General features: G+C 46.0%; 2 protein-coding genes across 2 annotated transcripts in view; both read left to right on the top strand.

Annotated features, from left to right (window-relative positions):
• LOC121568912 (mediator of RNA polymerase II transcription subunit 25) overlaps window positions 1-19,659 on the top strand; it is a 68,984-nt gene that overhangs the window by 17,119 nt on the left and 32,206 nt on the right. The window lies entirely within an intron of this gene.
• LOC121568630 (synaptotagmin-C) lies at window positions 3,941-18,453 on the top strand. Its single transcript, XM_045213471.1, has 5 exons — window positions 3,941-4,065; window positions 6,170-6,251; window positions 8,391-8,505; window positions 17,331-17,454; window positions 18,090-18,453. Exons 1-5 carry the CDS (start codon window positions 4,063-4,065, stop codon window positions 18,330-18,332), a joined length of 567 nt encoding a protein of 188 aa, XP_045069406.1. The 5' UTR covers window positions 3,941-4,062; the 3' UTR covers window positions 18,333-18,453.

Genomic DNA, 19,659 nt, shown 5'->3' with positions numbered 1-19,659 from the left:
TCCTTCCCTCCCTCCCATCCCTCCACCAAAGATATTCCCTAAAAATGTCCTTGAGATGAATTGAAACAAATTAAAACCAGACCGGGTCAAAAGGTGACCAATAGCAAGCGGAAGACAGTCAGAGGAAGACAATTATTTATTAAGCATTGTCCTCTATGTATTGAAGGGCTTAGATGTAATTTCGCCAGGCTTCACACTCCAAGCAAATCCAGAAACCTGCTACACTAAATTAGTAAAGGCCTTGGAACTGTTAGGGATCTGTCATGTAGCTGTGGCCCAGGCTGCCCCAGAATCCTTTTCAGACTTAATGGTGCACAGCCATGGCACCTCTTCACCTAATATGCGTGTTATTAAAATTAAACAATGTCATGATTCACAAGGAAAGGTTAATTCAGATGACTTAATAGCGTGCAAATTGAATATTTTATTCAAGCCATAGTTGGCCAGCTGTAGGACATCCAATGAATTTGAACTCTTACCCCATTCACCCAATCTGAGTTGTTGTTAAGGAGCACTGCTCAGAATTGACATAATTTTTGCTTTGTCCCATTTAGCTAGCTTTTAATATAGAGCTCACTAGATTTTAATATAGCGCTCACTAGATTTTAATATAGAGCTTGCTAGATTTTAATATAGAGATCGCTAGATTTTAATATAGAACTCAGCTAGATTTTAATATAGAGCTCTCTAGATTTTAATATACAGATTGCTAGATTTTAATATAGAGCTCATCTAGATTTTAAAATAGAGCTTGCTAGATTCTAATATAGAGCTCGCTAGATTTTAATATATAGCTCACTAGATTTTATTCATACAGTAATGAATAAAGGAACATTGTTGTGTTAGCAAGCTCACAGAATCCACACAAGCCCATGGTTGGCTGTTTGCCTCAGAAAGAGCGGCAGGTAGCTTAGTGGGTAAGAGCGTTGTGCCAGTAACCGAAAGGTCGCTGGTTCTAATCCCCGAGCCGACTAGGTGAAAATCTGTCGATGTGCCCTTAAGCAAGGCACTTAACCCTAATTGCTCATGTAAGTCGCTCTGGATAAGAGCGTCTGCTAAATGACTAAAATGTAAAAATGTAAAGAGAAGAGCGGACAGGTCAACTATGCCCAGTCAGCAGGCTAATTTGAACTGTTAAACAGTTCATTTTAACACATTTGCAAACATGCCCTACAAAAACAAGCCGAGAGTCATAATTTTGTTGTTGTCACAAATTAAGTGTGGGATTGGTGATCTCAGTCATTTGAGAAATCAGGCCAGCCTGCACTTTAATTTCAGAGTCACATCACTGCATAACTGATGAGGCAGATGAAAACAAGCAAACAGGAACAGGGGAGATTACAACTGCACACCTGGCCAAGAGCAAAGCTGTCTGGGACTGGGAGATAATGCCTTACCCTCTCTAGGCTCTCGGCACCTGAATCAAGTGCTTTCAGACTTGAGCACTGTCAATCTGCACAGCCCTGTTCACCATTTTGGAGTGTTACGTTAGAGAGAAAATACCACAGTAAAACTTGTCTTTTACTGTATAAATGTGGGTGTGGGTGGGTGTGAAAGAGAGAGAGACTTGACTTTTTGAAAGAGAACAAGATGGGGATATAGATGAGACTGGCACTATTCTAAAAAGGGCAAGAAGTTGGCTGATCTCTATATAGGCTGGGATTGTCATTGATTGCTAGCAGCCCAACTTGCTGGTGTCGACAGGATGGAAGTTGAAGTTGACTGCTAGCATGCTTGAGAGATTTGCTGATCAGCTATGATAGGCTGAATTTGTGGGAACAACCTCGGGCTGGCCCTGAATAATGCGGTGTGATTAACCGCATGGCATTACAGCCTCTGTTATCATGTCACACATATCAGCGTTTGTCCCCACATTTGCCTATACATTGTCCCCACATGTGCCTATACATTGTCCCCACATGTGCCTATACATTGTCCCCACATGTGCCTATATATTGTCCCCACATGTGCCTATACATTGTCCCCACATGTGCCTATACATTGTCCCCACATGTGCCTATACATTGTCCCCACATGTGCCTATACATTGTCCTAACCACAGGAGGGAAGGACAAAGATCTAGGTTTCCTTTTGCATGATCTGGCATCACTTAAATCTCAATAACCAGGGTCTGGATATTGGATGAGCACTGACTGACCCATTCTCAGCAGAGCTGCTAAACCGCCTGCCACTGATGGCATAGCAGATATAATTAGCTGTGATTGGTTTGATTTAGTGTCCAGCCCAGGCCTGGGTGTCGGCCCTTCTGGGGCCATGATGACTGTCCGGGCATTAATTATTGAATAATATTTGGGAGAATGGCAATGGTTAATGATATCAAATGAATACCATAATCCATTGAATTGACATCATTAGAAATAGTGGAATTTCCCCTGGGGGGGGGATGTGCTCATCGTGTCTATGTCTCTTACAGCAGGGGAGTCTGGGTAGGGACTGGGAGCCATAGATAGGTTTCCTTCATGTGTTAATGAAAGGTACCATGGGAGTGAGAGTGGTCGGCTCTACTGGACTGCTGGGTAGGGACAGCTGGGTAGGCACTATAAGGTTCGACCATGTGTTAGTAAAGCCGGTCGCATAATGGAACGCGATCATGCTGCTGGAAGCGGTAGGGTTACGGTTGGATCATGTTATAAAAAATTAGTTGGGTAATAAAAGTGGTCAGTTTTACACGGTTCGGTCGTATATTGGCTAAGCCGGCCGGCTGGGTGATGGTGGTTGGGTGGGGAACTTTGGTTAGATCATGTGTTAGTTAATGTGGTGGGGTAATGAACACGGTCAGGCTTTCAGTGACCTCTCTGCTTTGGAGTCATGGCAGCTTGGCTGCATCAAGGCACAATATCTTGAGGGAGTCAGTGGCAGCATAAGAGCTCAATACAGCCATGCAGAGTCAGACAAACTGAGGCTGGGGGCTTTTCCTCTGTCTGCTTCATTGGCTATGTGTGATCAGAGAGCACTACTGTTAGCGCCTGCCTGCCTGCGAGGATGTTGATGATGATGTTGATGGTGTTGATGATAATGGTAGTAATGCAGCAACTAGACTTTGACATGATCTTGCCATGATTATGATGACCACAAAGCATCATGGGGCGGCATGTAGATTAGAGGTTAACAGCATTGGGCCAGTAACCGAAAGGTCGCTGGTTCGAATCCCTGAGCCAACTATTTGAAAAATCTGTTGATGTGCTCTTGAGCAAGGCACTTAACTCTAATTGCTCCTGTAAGTCGCTCTGGATAAGAGCATCTGCTAAACAACTAAAATGTAAATAAGCATCCTGCTGAATCACCATAGGTAGATCATTACCAAATGGTATTTTTGGTTGACTGTTTGGTGAGGTCACTCCAACAATGCACCACTAGGTGAGTGGGAACATGACTGAGAAGAACACGTAGGCAGAGCAGAGGTCATGGTTGGTCCTGGTTGTAGGAAGTCACATGTAGATGTGGGAGGGCTACACATTCAGGCTGGTGATGTCACAGGGAGAATGTGACAGTGGGGGAGAGCAGTTCTAGTCCTTAGTGTCTCCTAGTAGAGTTCTCTGAAGATCAGAGAGAAGCAGGCAGGCAGCAGTTAGTGACGTCATACATTATTACTGCGATAAATCACAGATTCTGCCCTATGGTTAGGAAGGATGATTATTCTGAGTGCCATGGTGAACAACACGCAAGCCTTTATTATTTTGTTTCTCCTCTTCTCAGGGGTCTGCTGGCTGGGGTTATACGGAGAGTGTTGACTCAGTTGTACTCATTTATGTATATGTTTTGCCACTCTTGCATTTTTTTCTCTCCTAGTTTTTAACTGGGTGCAGCAGCACCAGTGAGTGAGAGCCCCAGCCCCAGCCCCAGCCCCCAGCCCCAGCCCCCAGCCCCCAGCCCCCAGCCCCAGCTCCCAAGCCCCAGCCCCCAGCCCCAGCCCCCAGCCCCAGCCCCAGCCCCCAGGCCAGGCCCCAGTCCTCAGTGTGGAGTGATGGAGCTGCCCCGTGTTGGGAACTGCAGAGCCAGGCGACGAACAACCCTGCTGCTGATGTGACGGAGACACGCAAGATGGTGAGTGAGCAGGTTACTATGGCAACCCAAGTCTCTGCGTGAGCGCTTCCATTTCGCACAGCGTGGGAGAGAGGGGTGGAGAGAGACCATGGAGAGGGGAATGGCGTAGAAACCAGCAGAGGAGAGAGTAGAGGAGAGGTATGGAAAGAGCAGTCGGACTGAAAGGGGTGAGGAGAGTGAGACACAAGCGTTATATGAAGAGAGGATAGACAGATCACAGAGGAAAAGAAGAGGGATGATAGAGGGAGTGGATGGAGTAAAACTAAGTGAGATGTGAATGATGGGGTGAGACCAAGGAGGCATGATAGAACAGTAAAGCAGAAGGGAGGGATGACAGGGACGTGTCCTGTGATAAAGAGGTGCCCTGCTGTCAGGTATACAAGCTTGTTATTTTCTAATTTCAAGTATTCACACCCCTTTGCTATGACACAGCTTTGATCATCCTTGAGATGTCACTACAACTTGATTGGAGTCCACCTGTGGCCAATTCAATTGTTTGGACATGATTTAGAAAGAAACAGTTGACAGTGCATGTCAGAGCAGAAATTATACCATGAAGTCCAAGGAACTGTCCGTACATCTCCGAGATAAAATTGTGATGAGGCATATATCTGGGGAAAGGTATAAACAATTTCTAAAGTGTTGAACATTTCCAAGAGCACAGTGGTCTCCATCATTAGGAAATAAAAAAAACGGACCAAACTGAGCAACCGGGCAAGAAGGTCCATGGTCAGGAAGTCTCCACAGCACTTCACCAATCTGGGCTTAATGGGAGAGTGGCCAGACGGAAACCACTTCTGAGAAAAAGGCACATGACAGCACGCCTGGAGTTTGCAAAAAAGCATGTGAAACACTGAAAACAACACACTAACATACAGTAACATACAGTGACATACAGGAATCATTAACAACATACAGTAACATACAGGAATCATTATCATACAGTAACATACAATAACATACATGAATCATTAACAACACAGTAACATACAGGAATCATTAACACACAGTAACATACTGGAATCAGTAGTCAGGTATAGGACATGGAGGTCTTACTGTTCAAGTGACCTTTGCAGGAAAAAATCCCAGGAAATACTCCTGACCCTAGTAATGTGTATTGTTGGATAGAGCAGAATGTCCTAAAGAGGAGTTATTATCTGGGTTCCAATGCCAGGGTTGCCCTGAGGTGTTGGCTAGCACTCCCACTACTAATCAGGGCACCTCCGGAACACTTTGAAATATTCATGTGACATTTCCAAATTGATATCGAAGGTCCAGCCCTCTGTTTATAGGGCAAACCCAAGAGTCCAAGTGCAATCCCAACCTGGCTAATTGTTATTACGGAGCATCGTCCCAGATCCCTTTGAATGAATTCTACACAGCAGAGTGGATGAGTGGTGGAGCTAGCTAGCTGCAGTACCAGCAGCATTCTGGTCCTGTTTGGATTCTCATGGAGCGGTTTTGGAGCGGTGGCGTGTGGATCAGTGTGCTGTAGTGTAGATTAGGCTGGATCTGCTGCATGGAGCACCTGGAGATTTGTGTGACACAGTGCAGGATGTGATCATGCAGTGGGTTTGGTGGGAGGCGCTAGCGGCTAGCCTCTGGGTAATGACGTGATAAACTAAAGCAAGGGCCTCTGGGCAGTATAGGATCCGCCATCTGCCGCCTGTCTGTCAATCAATGGCTAGTGTAAGCAGGGTGGGTGTAATCTGTTTGATGTATGCGACTGGGAGTTTTTCAGGCAGAACATCAATCACTGATTGACAGCCGGTGTCAAGCCTGCCCCATGCTGGGTTTTGGTCTCAGAAGCTACCCCCCTTCTCTCCCTCACACACACACACACACACACACACACACACACACACACACGGGTAGGCTGTGTGGATTAGGACTGATCTATGGGGATCAGTATTGAGCACCTGACCTCCTGAAAGAGTAATTAATAAGCAACGTTTGCCCCCCTGACAGTCCCCCATCTGCCCTGCCCCTACAGCCTCTCCTCTCCCTCTCTCTCTCTCTCTCTCTCTCTCACTCACTCACTCACTCACTCACTCACTCACTCACTCACTCACTCACTCTCTTTCTCTCTCTCTCATCTGGCCAGGGGGTGGGGGGAGTGGTGGGAGGGCCGGAACAGACCCAGGAACACTCCTACCTGGACATGGACTCCTACCACAACAACGCTGGTGAGAAGGAACACCTGATCTCACCCCACTGATACTAAAGTGGCAGGTAGCTTAGTGGTTAAGAGCGTTGTACCAGTAACCGAAAGGTCGCTGGTTCTAATCCCTGAGCCGACTAGGTGAAAAATCTGTCAATGTGCCCTTAAGCAAGGCACTTAACTCTAATTGCTCCCGTAAGTATGACAAAAATGTGTACAGAGTTTGCGTCATATAATGTTTTTAAGTCTTGTACTATAACAACATATCATATTTATATCTACAAAATGTTCTGAACTATATTACATTAACTCCCACTTACGGTTTGTTTAGCCAGAGTATAATGAGCACATCTTGAAATGGTGCAGTACATTGCTACAAAAGAACAACCATAAACTGAAGAAATAAGACACAAGCATCTCTTTACAGTAGAACCAGCTACAGTGAGGGAAAAAAGTATTTGATCCCCTGCTGATTTTGTACGTTTGCCCACTGACAAAGAAATGATCCGTCTATAATTTTAATGGTAGGTTTATTTGAACAGTGAGAGACAGAATAACAACAACAAAATCCAGAAAAACGCATGTCAAAAATGTTATAAATTTATTTGCATTTTAATGAGGGAAATAAGTATTTGACCCCTCTGCAAAACATGACATAGTACTTGGTGGCAAAACCCTTGTTGGCAATCACAGAGGTCAGACGTTTCTTGTAGTTGGCCACCAGGTTTGCACACATCTCAGGAGGGATTTGTCCCACTCCTCTTTGCAGATCTTCTCCAAGTCATTAAGGTTTCGAGGCTGACGTTTGGCAACTCGAACCTTCAGCTCCCTCCACAGATTTTCTATGGGATTAAGGTCTGGAGACTGGCTAGGCCACTCCAGGACCTTAATGTGCTTCTTCTTGAGCAACTCCTTTGTTGCCTTGGCCGTGTGTTTTGGGTCATTGTCATGCTGGAATACCCATCCACGACCCAATTTCAATGCCCTGGCTGAGGGAAGGAGGTTCTCACCCAAGATTTGACGGTACATGGCCCCGTCCATCGTCCCTTTGATGCGGTGAAGTTGTCCTGTCCCCTTAGCAAAAAAACACCCCCAAAGCATAATGTTTCCACCTCCATGTTTGACGGTGGGGATGGTGTTCTTGGGGACTTAGGCAGCATTCCTCCTCCTCCAAACACGGTGAGTTGAGTTGATGCCAAAGAGCTCGATTTTGGTCTTATCTGACCACAACACTTTCACCCAGTTCTCCTCTGAATCATTCAGATGTTCATTGGCAAACTTCAGACTGCCCTGTATATGTGCTTTCTTGAGCAGGGGGACCTTGCGGGCGCTGCAGGATTTCAGTCCTTCACGGCGTAGTGTGTTACCAATTGTTTTCTTGGTGACTATGGTCCCAGCTGCCTTGAGATCATTGGCAAGATCCTCCCATGTAGTTCTGGGCTGATTCCTCACCGTTCTCATGATCATTGCAACTCCACGAGGTGAGATCTTGCATGGAGCCCCAGGCCGAGGGAGATTGACAGTTATTTTGTGTTCCTTCCATTTGCGAATAATTGCACCAACTGTTGTCACCTTCCCACCAAGATGCTTGGCGATGGTCTTGTAGCCCATTCCAGCCTTGTGTAGGTCTACAATCTTGTCCCTGACATCCTTGGAGAGCTCTTTTGTCTTAGCCATGGTAGAGACTTTGGAATCTGATTGATTGATTGATTCTGTGGACAGGTATCTTTTATACAGGTAACAAACTGAGATTAGGAGCACTCCCTTTAAGAGTGTGCTCCTAATCTCAGCTCGTTACCTGTATAAAAGACACCTGGGAGCCAGAAATCTTTCTGATTGAGAGGGGGTCAAATACTTATTTCCCTCATTAAAATGCAAATCAATTTATAACATTTTCGACATGCGTTTTTCTGGATTTTTTTGATGTTATTCTGTCTCTCACTGTTCAAATAAACCTACCATTAAAATTATAGACTGATCATTTCTTTGTTAGTGGGCAAACGTACAAAATCAGCATGGGATCAAATACTTTTTTCCCTCACTGTACACGTTCTATACAAACACCTCTTTCATTCTCTCTATCTCCCTTCTATTCTCTGCACTCCTTTTTCCATATTGACCTCTCATCCCATCTCTCCTCTCTCTCTCTCTCTCTCTGGTCTAGGGAATCTTAACTTGAGCCAGACGTCTCCAGAGTTGCCCCCCACCACTGAGGGGGGAGCCGCCCCGCCCCACAAAGACCTGTCCAACGCCCACTCCCAGCAGCAGGTCACTGCACGGTCAGTACTGTGTGTGTGTGTGCTTGTTTGTGTGTGTTCTCTGTGTCAGTGATTACAAAGAGGTTATGGTATAGGTAGTGAATTTGTGTGTGACTGATTAAAATATGCAGGATGTGATATACTGTATCTATCTACAGTTGAAGTCGGAAGTTTACATACACCTTAGCCAAATACATTTAAACTCAGTTTTTCACAATTCCTGACATTTAATCCTAGTAAAAATTCCCTGTCTTAGGTCAGTTAGGATCACCAGTTTATTTTAAGAATGTGAAATGTCAGAATAATAGTAGAGAGAATGATTTATTTGAGCTTTTATTTCTTTCATCACATTCCCAGTGGGTCAGAAGTTTACATACACTCAATTAGTATTTAGTAGCATTGCCTTTAAATTGTTTAACTTGGGTCAAATGTTTCGGGTAGCCTTCCACAAGCTTCCCACAATAAGTTGGGTGAATTTTGGCCCATTCCTCCTGACAGAGCTGGTGTAACTGAGTCAGGTTTGTAGGCCTCCTTGCTCGCACATACTTTTTCAGTTCTGCCCACAAATTTTCTATAGGATTGAGGTCAGGGCTTTGTGATGGCCACTCCAATACCTTGACTTTGTTGTCCTTAAGCCATTTTGCCACAACTTTGGAAGTATTCTTGGGGTCATTGTCCATTTGGAAGACTCATTTGTGACCAAGCTTTAACTTCCTGACTGATGTCTTGAGATGTTGCTTCAATATATCCACATAATTTTCCTTCCTCATGATGCCATCTATTTTGTGAAGTGCACCAGTCCCTCCTGCAGCAAAGCACCCCCACAGCATGATGCTGCCACCCTCATGCTTCACGGTTGGGATGGTGTTCTTCGGCTTGCAAGCAACCCCCTTTTTCCTCCAAACATAACGATGGTCATTATGGCCAAACAGTTCTATTTTTGTTTCATCAGACCAGAGGACATTTCTCCAAAAAAGTACGATCTTTGTCCCCATGTGCAGTTGCAAACCGTAGTCTGGCTTTTTCATGGTGGTTTTGGAGCAGTGGCTTCTTCCTTGCTGAGCGGCCTTTCAGGTTATGTCGATATAGGACTCGTTTTACTGTGGATATAGATACTTTTGTACCTGTTTCCTCCAGCATCTTCACAAGGTCATTTGCTGTTGTTCTGGGATTGATTTGCACTTTTCGCACCAAAGTACGTTCATCTCTAGGAGACAGAACGCGTCTCCTTCCTGAGCTGCATGATGGCTGCATGGTCCCATGGTGTTTATACTTGCGTAGTATTGTTTGTACAGATGAACGTGGTAACTTCAGGCGTTTGGAAATTGCTCCCAAGGATGAACCAGACTTGTGGAGGTCTAAACAATTTTTTTCTGAGGTCTTGGCTGATTTCTTTTGATTTTCCCATGATGTCAAGCAAAGAGGCACTGAGTTTGAAGGTAGGCCTTGAAATACATCCACAGGTACACCTCCAATTGACTCAAATGATGTCAATTAGCCTATCAGACGCTTCTAAAGCCATGACATCATTTTCTTGAATTTTCCAAGCTGTTTAAAGGCACAGTCAACTTAGTGTATGTAAACTTCTGACCCACTGGAATTGTGACACAGTGAATTATAAGTGAAATAATCTGTCTGTAAACAATTGTTGGAAAAATTACTTGTGTCATGCACAAAGTAGATGTCCTAACCGACTTGCTAAAACTATAGTTTGTTAACAAAACATTTGTGGAGTGGTTGAAAAACGAGTTTTAATGACTCCAACCTAAATGTATGTAAACTTCCGACTTCAACTGTATCTATATGTATACAGTGGCTTGCGCAAATATTCAACCCCCTTGGCATTTTTCCTATTTTGTTGCCTTTCAACCTGGAATTAAAATTGATTTTGGGGGGGGTTGTATCATTTGATTTACACAACATGCCTACCACTTTGCCTTGATGACCGCTTTACACACTCTTGGCATCCTCTCAACCAGCTTCACCTGGAATGCTTTTCCAACAGTCTTGGAGTTCCCACATATGTTGAGCACTTGTTGGCTGCTTTTCCTTCACTCTGCGGTCCGACTCATCCCAAACCATCTCAATTTGTTTGAGGTCGGGGGATTGTGGAGGCCAGGTCATCTGATGCAGCACTCCATCACTCTCCTTCTTGGTAAAATAGCCCTTACAAAGCCTGGAGGTGTGTTGGGTCATTGTCCTGTTGAAACACAAATCATAGTCCCACTAAGCCCAAACCAGATGGGATGGCATATCGCTGCAGAATGCTGTGGTAGCCATGCTGGTTAAGTGTGCCTTGAATTCTAAATAAATCACAGACATTGTCACCAGCAAAGCACCCCAACACCATAACACCTCCTCCTCCATGCTTTAAATACACATGCGGAAATCATCCGTTCACCCACACTGCGTCTCACAAAGACACGGCGGTAGGAAACAAAAATCTCTAATTTGGACTCCAGACCAAAGGACAAATTTCCACCGGTCTAATGTCCATTGCTCGTGTTTCTTGGCCCAAGCAGGTCTCTTCTTCTTATTGGTGTCCTTTATTAGTGGTTTCTTTGCAGCAATTCGACCATGAAGGCCTGATTCACACAGTCTCCTGTGAACAGTTGATGTTGAGATGTGTCTGTTACTTGAACTCTGTGAAGCACTTATTTGGGCTGCAATTTCTGAGGCTGGTAACTCTAAGGAACTTATCCTCTGCAGCAGAGGTAACTCTGGGTCTTCCATTCCTGTGGCAGTCCTCATGAGAAACAGTTTCATCACAGCGCTTGATGGTTTCTGCGACTGCACTTGAAGAAACTTTCAAAGTTCTTGAAATGTTCCTGATTGACTGACCTTCATGTCTTAAAGTAATTATGGACTGTCGTTTCTCTTTGATTATTTGAGCTGTTCTTGCCATAATATGGACTTGGTATTTTTCCAAATAGGGCTATCTTCTGCATACCCCCCTTACCTTGTCACAACACAACTGATTGGCTCAAACGCATTAAGAAGTAAAGAAATTCCACAAATTAACTTTTAAGAAGGCACACCTGTTTATTGAAATGCATTCCAGGTGACTACCTCATGAAGCTGGTTGAGAGAATGCCAAGAGTGTGCAAAGCTGTCATCAAGGCAAAGGGAGGTGTCACGCCCTGGCTCTGGGGACACTGTTATGTTGAGCCAGGGTGTGTAATTCTATGTATTCTATTGCTATGTTGGGAGTTCTAGTTTGTATTTCTATGTTGGCCTGAGTGACTCCCAATCAGAGGCAACGAGTGTCAGCTGGTTGTCTCTGATTGGGAGCCATATTTAAACTGTCTGTCTTTCCCTTTGTGTTTGTGGTTTCTTGTTCTTATTTGGTTTGTGTTCAACCGTAGACATCACGTTATCGTCTGTTGTTTTGATCGTGTGATCATTCGCTAAATAAATATGTTCACCTTCAACGCTGCGCATTGGTCCTCCTCCTTAGACGATCGTGACAGAAGAAACCACCAGAACTGGACCAAGCAGCCTAGTGAGGAGCAGAGAGGGTGGACTTGGGAACAGTGGAGGAGGAGCTTCGACTGGGTCAAGCCGAATGAGGAGCTGACTGGCGGAGATTGGAAGCAGAAGAGCGAGAGTTGGGCGAGAATTATAGAGGCCTGGCCCACGGGGAAGAGAGACTCCCAGAAAATGTTTAGGGGGGGGCTCACGACGTCGGGGCAGCAGGAGGCCGCGATAGAGCGGCCCAGCGGGTTGCCAGAGGAGGCCGCCAGGTTACGGGGGCCACTGGTCGAAGAGGGGATGGTGGATGTAGAGGCACGGCGAGAGGTACTGGCGTGTGTTGCCAGTCCGGTCCGGCCTGTTCCTGATCCCCACGTAGGGCCAGTGGTGTGTGTTCCCAGTACGGTCCGGCCTGTTCCTGCCACTCGCACCAAGTCAGTGGTGCGCTTCGTCAGCCCGGCACGGCCCGTTCCTGCTCCCCGCACCAAGTCAGTGGTGCGCTTCGTCAGCCCGGCACGGCCCGTTCCTGCTCCCCGCACCAAGTCAGTGGTGCGCTTCGTCAGCCCGGCTCGGCCCGTTCCTGCTCCCCGCACCAAGTCTACGGTGCGTGTCGCCAGCTCGGCCCGGCCTGTTCCTGCTCCCCGCACCAAGTCAGTGGTGCGTTTCGTCAGCCCTGTCCGGCCCGTTCCTGCTCCCCGCACCAAGTCAGTGGTCCGTTTCGTCAGCCCTATCCGGCCCGCTCCTGCTCCCCACACCAAGCCAGTGGTGTGCGTCGTCAGTCCAGCACGGCCCGTGCCTGTTCCCCACACCAAGCCAGTGGTGTGCGTCGTCGGTCCGGCACGGCCCGTGCCTGTTCCACTGGTGCCTGGTCCGGCACCGGTCAGATGCGTTACGCCGGAGCTAGAGCAATCCGCTCCATCAGTGTGCAGTCCAGCTCCGGCCAGCGGGGCCAGACCGGACCAGGGGTACTTTGGGGGGTTGGAGAGGGAGTGGGGATCAGGCCCGGAGCCGGATCCGCCGCCAAGGCGGAGTGCCCACCCGGTCCCTCCCCTGTGGTATTTAGTTGGCGCGGTCGGAGTCCGCGCCTTTAGGGGGGGGTACTGTCACGCCCTGGCTCTGGGGACACTGTTATGTTGAGCCAGGGTGTGTAATTCTATGTATTCTATTGCTATGTTGGGAGTTCTAGTTTGTATTTCTATGTTGGCCTGAGTGACTCCCAATCAGAGGCAACGAGTGTCAGCTGGTTGTCTCTGATTGGGAGCCATATTTAAACTGTCTGTTTCCCTTTGTGTTTGTGGTTTCTTGTTCTTATTTGGTTTGTGTTCAACCGTAGACATCACGTTATCGTCTGTTGTTTTGATCGAGTGATCATTCGCTAAATAAATATGTTCACCTTCAACGCTGCGCATTGGTCCTCCTCCTTAGACGATCGTGACAGGAGGCTATTTGAAGAATCTAAAATATAAAATATATTTTGATTTCTTTAACATTTCTTTGGTTACTACATGATTCCATATGTGTTATTTCATAGTTTTGATGTCTTCACTATTATTCTACAATGTAGAAAATAGTAAAAATTAAGAAAAACCCTTGAATGAGTAGGTGTCCTAAAACCTTTGACCGGTAGTGTATACCTGTACATTATGGACTGAATATTGTACACAAGATAGATGGACATTGTTATTGTCTAGCTTCCCATACCTTGAGTGCATTAGTCATGCCCCCGTTGTAGGTTTTCTGCAGCACTGGCTCTGTTTATGTAAATGGTGGGCGTGCCCCCCTTCGGAGGGTTGAAGATGTGAGGATGGTGGGAGGAGCTTAGTCTCAGTCTGTCTGCTAACTCAGTCTGTCTCAGTCCATCTGTGGCTGACTGGTGGGGTCCTTTCTTTCTGCCGTCACACAGAGAAACATTACAATGGGGAAAGAAAGTGCTGATGTTTGAAAAACAAGGGAGTGAGGGTCATGATTTATATATGGTGAGCTACTTTAAACACAGAGAGAGAGAGAGAGAGAGAGAGAGAGAGAGAGAGAGAGAAGAATCCAGAGCCACTTACAAATTGGTGCATTCACCTTTGTTTGTCCACCCGCCTCTTGAGGATTGACCACAAGTTCTCAATGGGATTAAGGTCTGGGGAGTTTCCTGGCCATGGACCCAACATTTCATGTTTTGTTCCCCGAGCCACTTAGTTATCACTTTTGCCTTATGGCAAGGTGCTCCATCCTGCTGGAAAAGGCATTGTTCGTCACCAAACTGTTCTTGGATGGTTGGGAGAAGTTGCTCTCGGAAGATGTGTTGGTACCATTCTTTATTCATGGCTGTGTTCTTAGGCAAAATTGTGAGTGAGCCCACTCCCTTGGCTGAGAAGCAACCCCACACATGAATGGTCTCAGGATGCTTTACTGTTGGCATGACACAGGACTGATGGTAGCGCTCACCATGTCTTCTCCGGACAAGCTTTTTTCCGGATGCCCCAAACAATCGGAAAGGAGATTCATCAGAGAAAATGACTTTACCCCAGTCCAATCCCGGTACCTTTTGCACAATATCAGTCTGTCCCTGATGTTTTTCCTGGAGAGAAGTGGCTTCCTCGCTGCCCTTCTTGACACCAGGCCATCCTCCAAAAGTCTTCGCCTCACTGTGCGTGCAGATGCACTCACACCTGCCTGCTGCCATTCCTGAGCAAGCTCTGCACTGGTGGTGCCCCGATCCCGCAGCTGAATCAACTTTAGGAGACGGTCCTGGCGCTTGCTGGACTTCCTGGGGCGCCCTAAAGCCTTCTTCACAACAACTGAACCTCTCTCCTTGAAGTTCTTGATGATCCGATAAATGGTTGATTTAGGTGCAATCTTACTAGCAGCAATATCCTTGCCTGTGAAGCCCTTTTTGTGCAAAGCAATGATGACGGCACGTGGTTACTACATGATTCCATATGTGTTATTTCATAGTTTTGATGTCTTCACTATTATTCTACAATGTAGAAAATAGTAAAAATTAAGAAAAACCCTTGAATGAGTAGGTGTCCTAAAACCTTTGACCGGTAGTGTATACCTGTACATTATGGACTGAATATTGTACACAAGATAGATGGACATTGTTATTGTCTAGCTTCCCATACCTTGAGTGCATTAGTCATGCCCCCGTTGTAGGTTTTCTGCAGCACTGGCTCTGTTTATGTAAATGGTGGGCGTGCCCCCTTCGGAGGGTTGAAGATGTGAGGATGGTGGGAGGAGCTTAGTCTCAGTCTGTCTGCTAACTCAGTCTGTCTCAGTCCATCTGTGGCTGACTGGTGGGGTCCTTTCTTTCTGCCGTCACACAGAGAAACATTACAATGGGGAAAGAAAGTGCTGATGTTTGAAAAACAAGGGAGTGAGGGTCATGATTTATATATGGTGAGCTACTTTAAACACAGAGAGAGAGAGAGAGAGAGAGAGAGAGAGAGAGAGAGAGAGAGATCCAGAGCCACTTACAAATTGGTGCATTCACCTTTGTTTGTCCACCCGCCTCTTGAGGATTGACCACAAGTTCTCAATGGGATTAAGGTCTGGGGAGTTTCCTGGCCATGGACCCAACATTTCATGTTTTGTTCCCCGAGCCACTTAGTTATCACTTTTGCCTTATGGCAAGGTGCTCCATCCTGCTGGAAAAGGCATTGTTCGTCACCAAACTGTTCTTGGATGGTTGGGAGAAGTTGCTCTCGGAAGATGTGTTGGTACCATTCTTTATTCATGGCTGTGTTCTTAGGCAAAATTGTGAGTGAGCCCACTCCCTTGGCTGAGAAGCAACCCCACACATGAATGGTCTCAGGATGCTTTACTGTTGGCATGACACAGGACTGATGGTAGCGCTCACCATGTCTTCTCCGGACAAGCTTTTTTTCCGGATGCCCCAAACAATCGGAAAGGAGATTCATCAGAGAAAATGACTTTACCCCAGTCCAATCCCGGTACCTTTTGCACAATATCAGTCTGTCCCTGATGTTTTTCCTGGAGAGAAGTGGCTTCCTCGCTGCCCTTCTTGACACCAGGCCATCCTCCAAAAGTCTTCGCCTCACTGTGCGTGCAGATGCACTCACACCTGCCTGCTGCCATTCCTGAGCAAGCTCTGCACTGGTGGTGCCCCGATCCCGCAGCTGAATCAACTTTAGGAGACGGTCCTGGCGCTTGCTGGACTTCCTGGGGCGCCCTAAAGCCTTCTTCACAACAACTGAACCTCTCTCCTTGAAGTTCTTGATGATCCGATAAATGGTTGATTTAGGTGCAATCTTACTAGCAGCAATATCCTTGCCTGTGAAGCCCTTTTTGTGCAAAGCAATGATGACGGCACGTGTTTCCTTGCAGGTAACCATGGTTAACAGAGGAAGAACAATGATTTCAAGCACCACCCTCCTTTTAAAGCTTCCAGTCTGTTATTCTAACTCAATCAGCATGACAGAGTGATCTCCAGCCTTGTCCTCGTCAACACTCTCACCTGTGTTAACGAGAGAATCAATGACATGATGTCAGCTTGTCCTTTTGTGGCAGGGCTGAAATGCAGTGGAAATGTTTTTTTGGGATTAAGTTCATTTTCATGGCAAAGAGGGACTTTGCAGTTAATTGCAATTCATCTGATCACTCTTCATAACATTCTGGAGTATATGAAAATTGCCATCATAAAAACTGAGGCAGCAGACTTTGTGAAAATTAATATTTGTGTCATTCTCAAAACTTTTGACCACGACTGTATGTGTGACATTCAGAGAGTGAATGGTTAACACAAAATATTTAAGTGCCTTTGAACAATGCTGTTGGGTTTTTCACGCTCAACAGTTTCCCGTGTGTATCAAGAATAGTCCACCACCCAAAGAACATCCAGCCAACTTGACACAACTGTGGGAAGCATTGGAGTGAACATGGGCCAGCATCCCTGTGGAATGCTTTTGACACCTTGTAGAGTCCATGCCCTGACAAATTAAGGCTGTTCTGAGGGCAAAAATGTGCAACTCAATATTAGGAAGGTATTCCTAATGTTTTGTACACTCAGTGTACATATGTGCTTACATCTCACTGGAACTGCTGGAGCCATTCTGTAGCTTTGTAACAATGGCTTATGCTACTGGTAGAAGTTGCTCTCATTCACAGATCTACCTTCCTTAAATCCCCCATTAGTAGGGAATAAACCCTTAAATCAGTGTCAAGGGCTGCTTCATCCTAGAACTCAATGGATCCCCATCGACCCACTCCATAGATACAACATACTCTCCTAACCACTCCACTGTATCTCTATCTACTCTGTAGACCTATGTCTGTCCAGGTAAGTTTGACATATAGATTGTGTTGTGTGTTTGTCCCAGACGGTGAGTCTAACATAGATTGTATATGTGTGTGTCCGTCTGCAGTACAGAGCAGCTAGTGGTGAAGATCCTGAAGGCTGTAGACCTGGCTGCCAAGGACGCCAATGGCTTCTCAGACCCCTACGTCAAGATCTACCTACTGCCAGACAGGAAGAAGTTCCAGACCAAGGTAACACATTTATCTAGCCTAATACCAGATCTGTTTGTGCTGTCTTGCCAATGACCATAAATACCTTGGAAGACAGTGCAAACAGATCTGGGATCAGGCTGTCATTTATTACACTTGTCAGTTTTCACACAAATTGGCCTGGTTTTCAGTCCAGTTTGAAGGCACAGCAAAATAATAACCTGAAAAACGTGTAGTTTCGCTCTGATGCCAATTGAGAAATGTGTGCATGCATAACTTGGAGTTCTGTGTGAATCTTCCATTGATGCCACCCAAAGATTTGTGTAAGCATTACCACGAGAGATTTGTGCGGAGTTTCATTGCCGTTTCTCAAGTTGGGATTTTATTCTAAATTACTGTCAGTAAGACCCAAGTTCCTATTATTATCATTTATAAATACATAGTCTCCTCCCGTACACATTGGAATTAGCTGATATTTTGTTTAGTCTAATCTGAATAAATATGTTAGGTTGTCTAGCAGACTCTCTTGTTGACTCTGGTTCTCTCTCTCCCTCTCCCTTTTCCTCACTCTTTGTATCTCCCTCCCCCTCTCCCTCTCCTTCCCCTTTCTCCCCCAATCCCTCTTTCACACTCCCCCTCACTCCCGCCTCAATTCCCCACTCTCCTCCCTCCCCCAGGTCCACAGAAAGACCCTGAACACGATATTCAACGAGACGTTCCTGTTTGGCATGCCCCTGGCAGAGCTGCACTCCCGGAAGCTGCACTTCTCCGTCTGCGACTTTGACCGCTTCTCCAGACACGACCTGATTGGCCAGGTGGTGGTGGACAACCTGCTGGACTTCAGCGAGGGCACCGGGGAGAAGCCTGTCTGGAGGGACATTGTGGGAGTGCACTGCGGTGAGAGAGAGAGCCCTGCCTGACACCATAATGCCAACGCAATGCCACCACTATGTTACCATGATTATACCACTATAATTCCACTACTATGCCACTATAATTCCACTACTATGCCACTATAATTCCACTACTATGCCACTATAATGCCACTATAATGCCACTACTATACCACTATAATGCCACCACTATGCCACTATAATACCACCACTATACATTTCCATTTGAGTCATTTAGCAGACATCCTTATCCAGAGAGACTTACAGGAGTAAGTGCATATATTTTCATACTTTTTTCGTACTGGTCCCCCGTGGGAATCGAACCCACAACCCAGGCGTTGCAAGCGCCATGCTCTACCAACTGAGCCACACTATAATTATACCACCACTATAATGACACTAAACCAACAGTATGCCACCGCAATGCCACTATAATGCCACCACTATGCCACTAAAATGCCACCGCTATGCCACTATAATGCCACCAGTATGCCACTATAATGCCACCGCTATGCCACTATAATGCCACCAGTATGCCCCTATAATGCCACCAGTATGCCACTATAATGCCACCACTATAAGGCTGCCACTAAAATGCCACCGCTATGCCACTATAATGCCACCAGTATGCCACTATAATGTCACTGCTATGCCACTATAATGCCACCGCTATGCCACCATGACCACTGGCAGTGCTGAGTTAGGAGGAAGCAGGGGAGAGTATTTAAGTAGCCTTTAGATCTAGCGCAATTTAACACTTTTATCTTCTTGGGGACATTGAAAGATTGACATGTCATTAATGTACTGTGATGACAGTTGCCTTCAGTTTGAATATGCTGCCCGTCTAGATTGTGACACCTGTCATGTCTCTGTGGCAATTATCAATGATGCCTGCTTGATGATTTAGCAAACCAAATGCAAGATGGTGGTCTCTGTTACAGACCCTGCTCTCAGCCTGTGGCTCTTTGGGTATTACTGGCTGAGTGTTTACCACATGTTGGCTGGGATCCCTGTTTGACCCCTGAACTCTGACCTGTGTGTGTGTGTGTGTGTGTGTGTTGTACAGGAGAAGGTGTGGTAGAAATATTTAACTCACAAATATCTCCCCAAAAAACAGAGCTTGTGAATTCAGAATAGACTTTATTAAAGCGTAACAAAGCCGAGCTGGTCCATGGAGCGACTGCTTGTCCTGACCCGGAGATTTCCTTTTATACACAAATGCATAGTCATGCTTATACAACCTACACAGTTACTCCATTATATGTACATTATTAACATCCTTCGGTGTCACATGTTGTTTACTCACAAGGGGTACGTGCGCTTCTCTAAATGGGGCCTCTGTCACTTATCTCAT

Source organism: Coregonus clupeaformis, unplaced genomic scaffold (assembly GCF_020615455.1).
Source record: "Coregonus clupeaformis isolate EN_2021a unplaced genomic scaffold, ASM2061545v1 scaf0112, whole genome shotgun sequence".
Taxonomy (NCBI): domain Eukaryota; kingdom Metazoa; phylum Chordata; class Actinopteri; order Salmoniformes; family Salmonidae; genus Coregonus; species Coregonus clupeaformis.
This window is presented reverse-complemented; position numbering and strand designations above follow the sequence as displayed.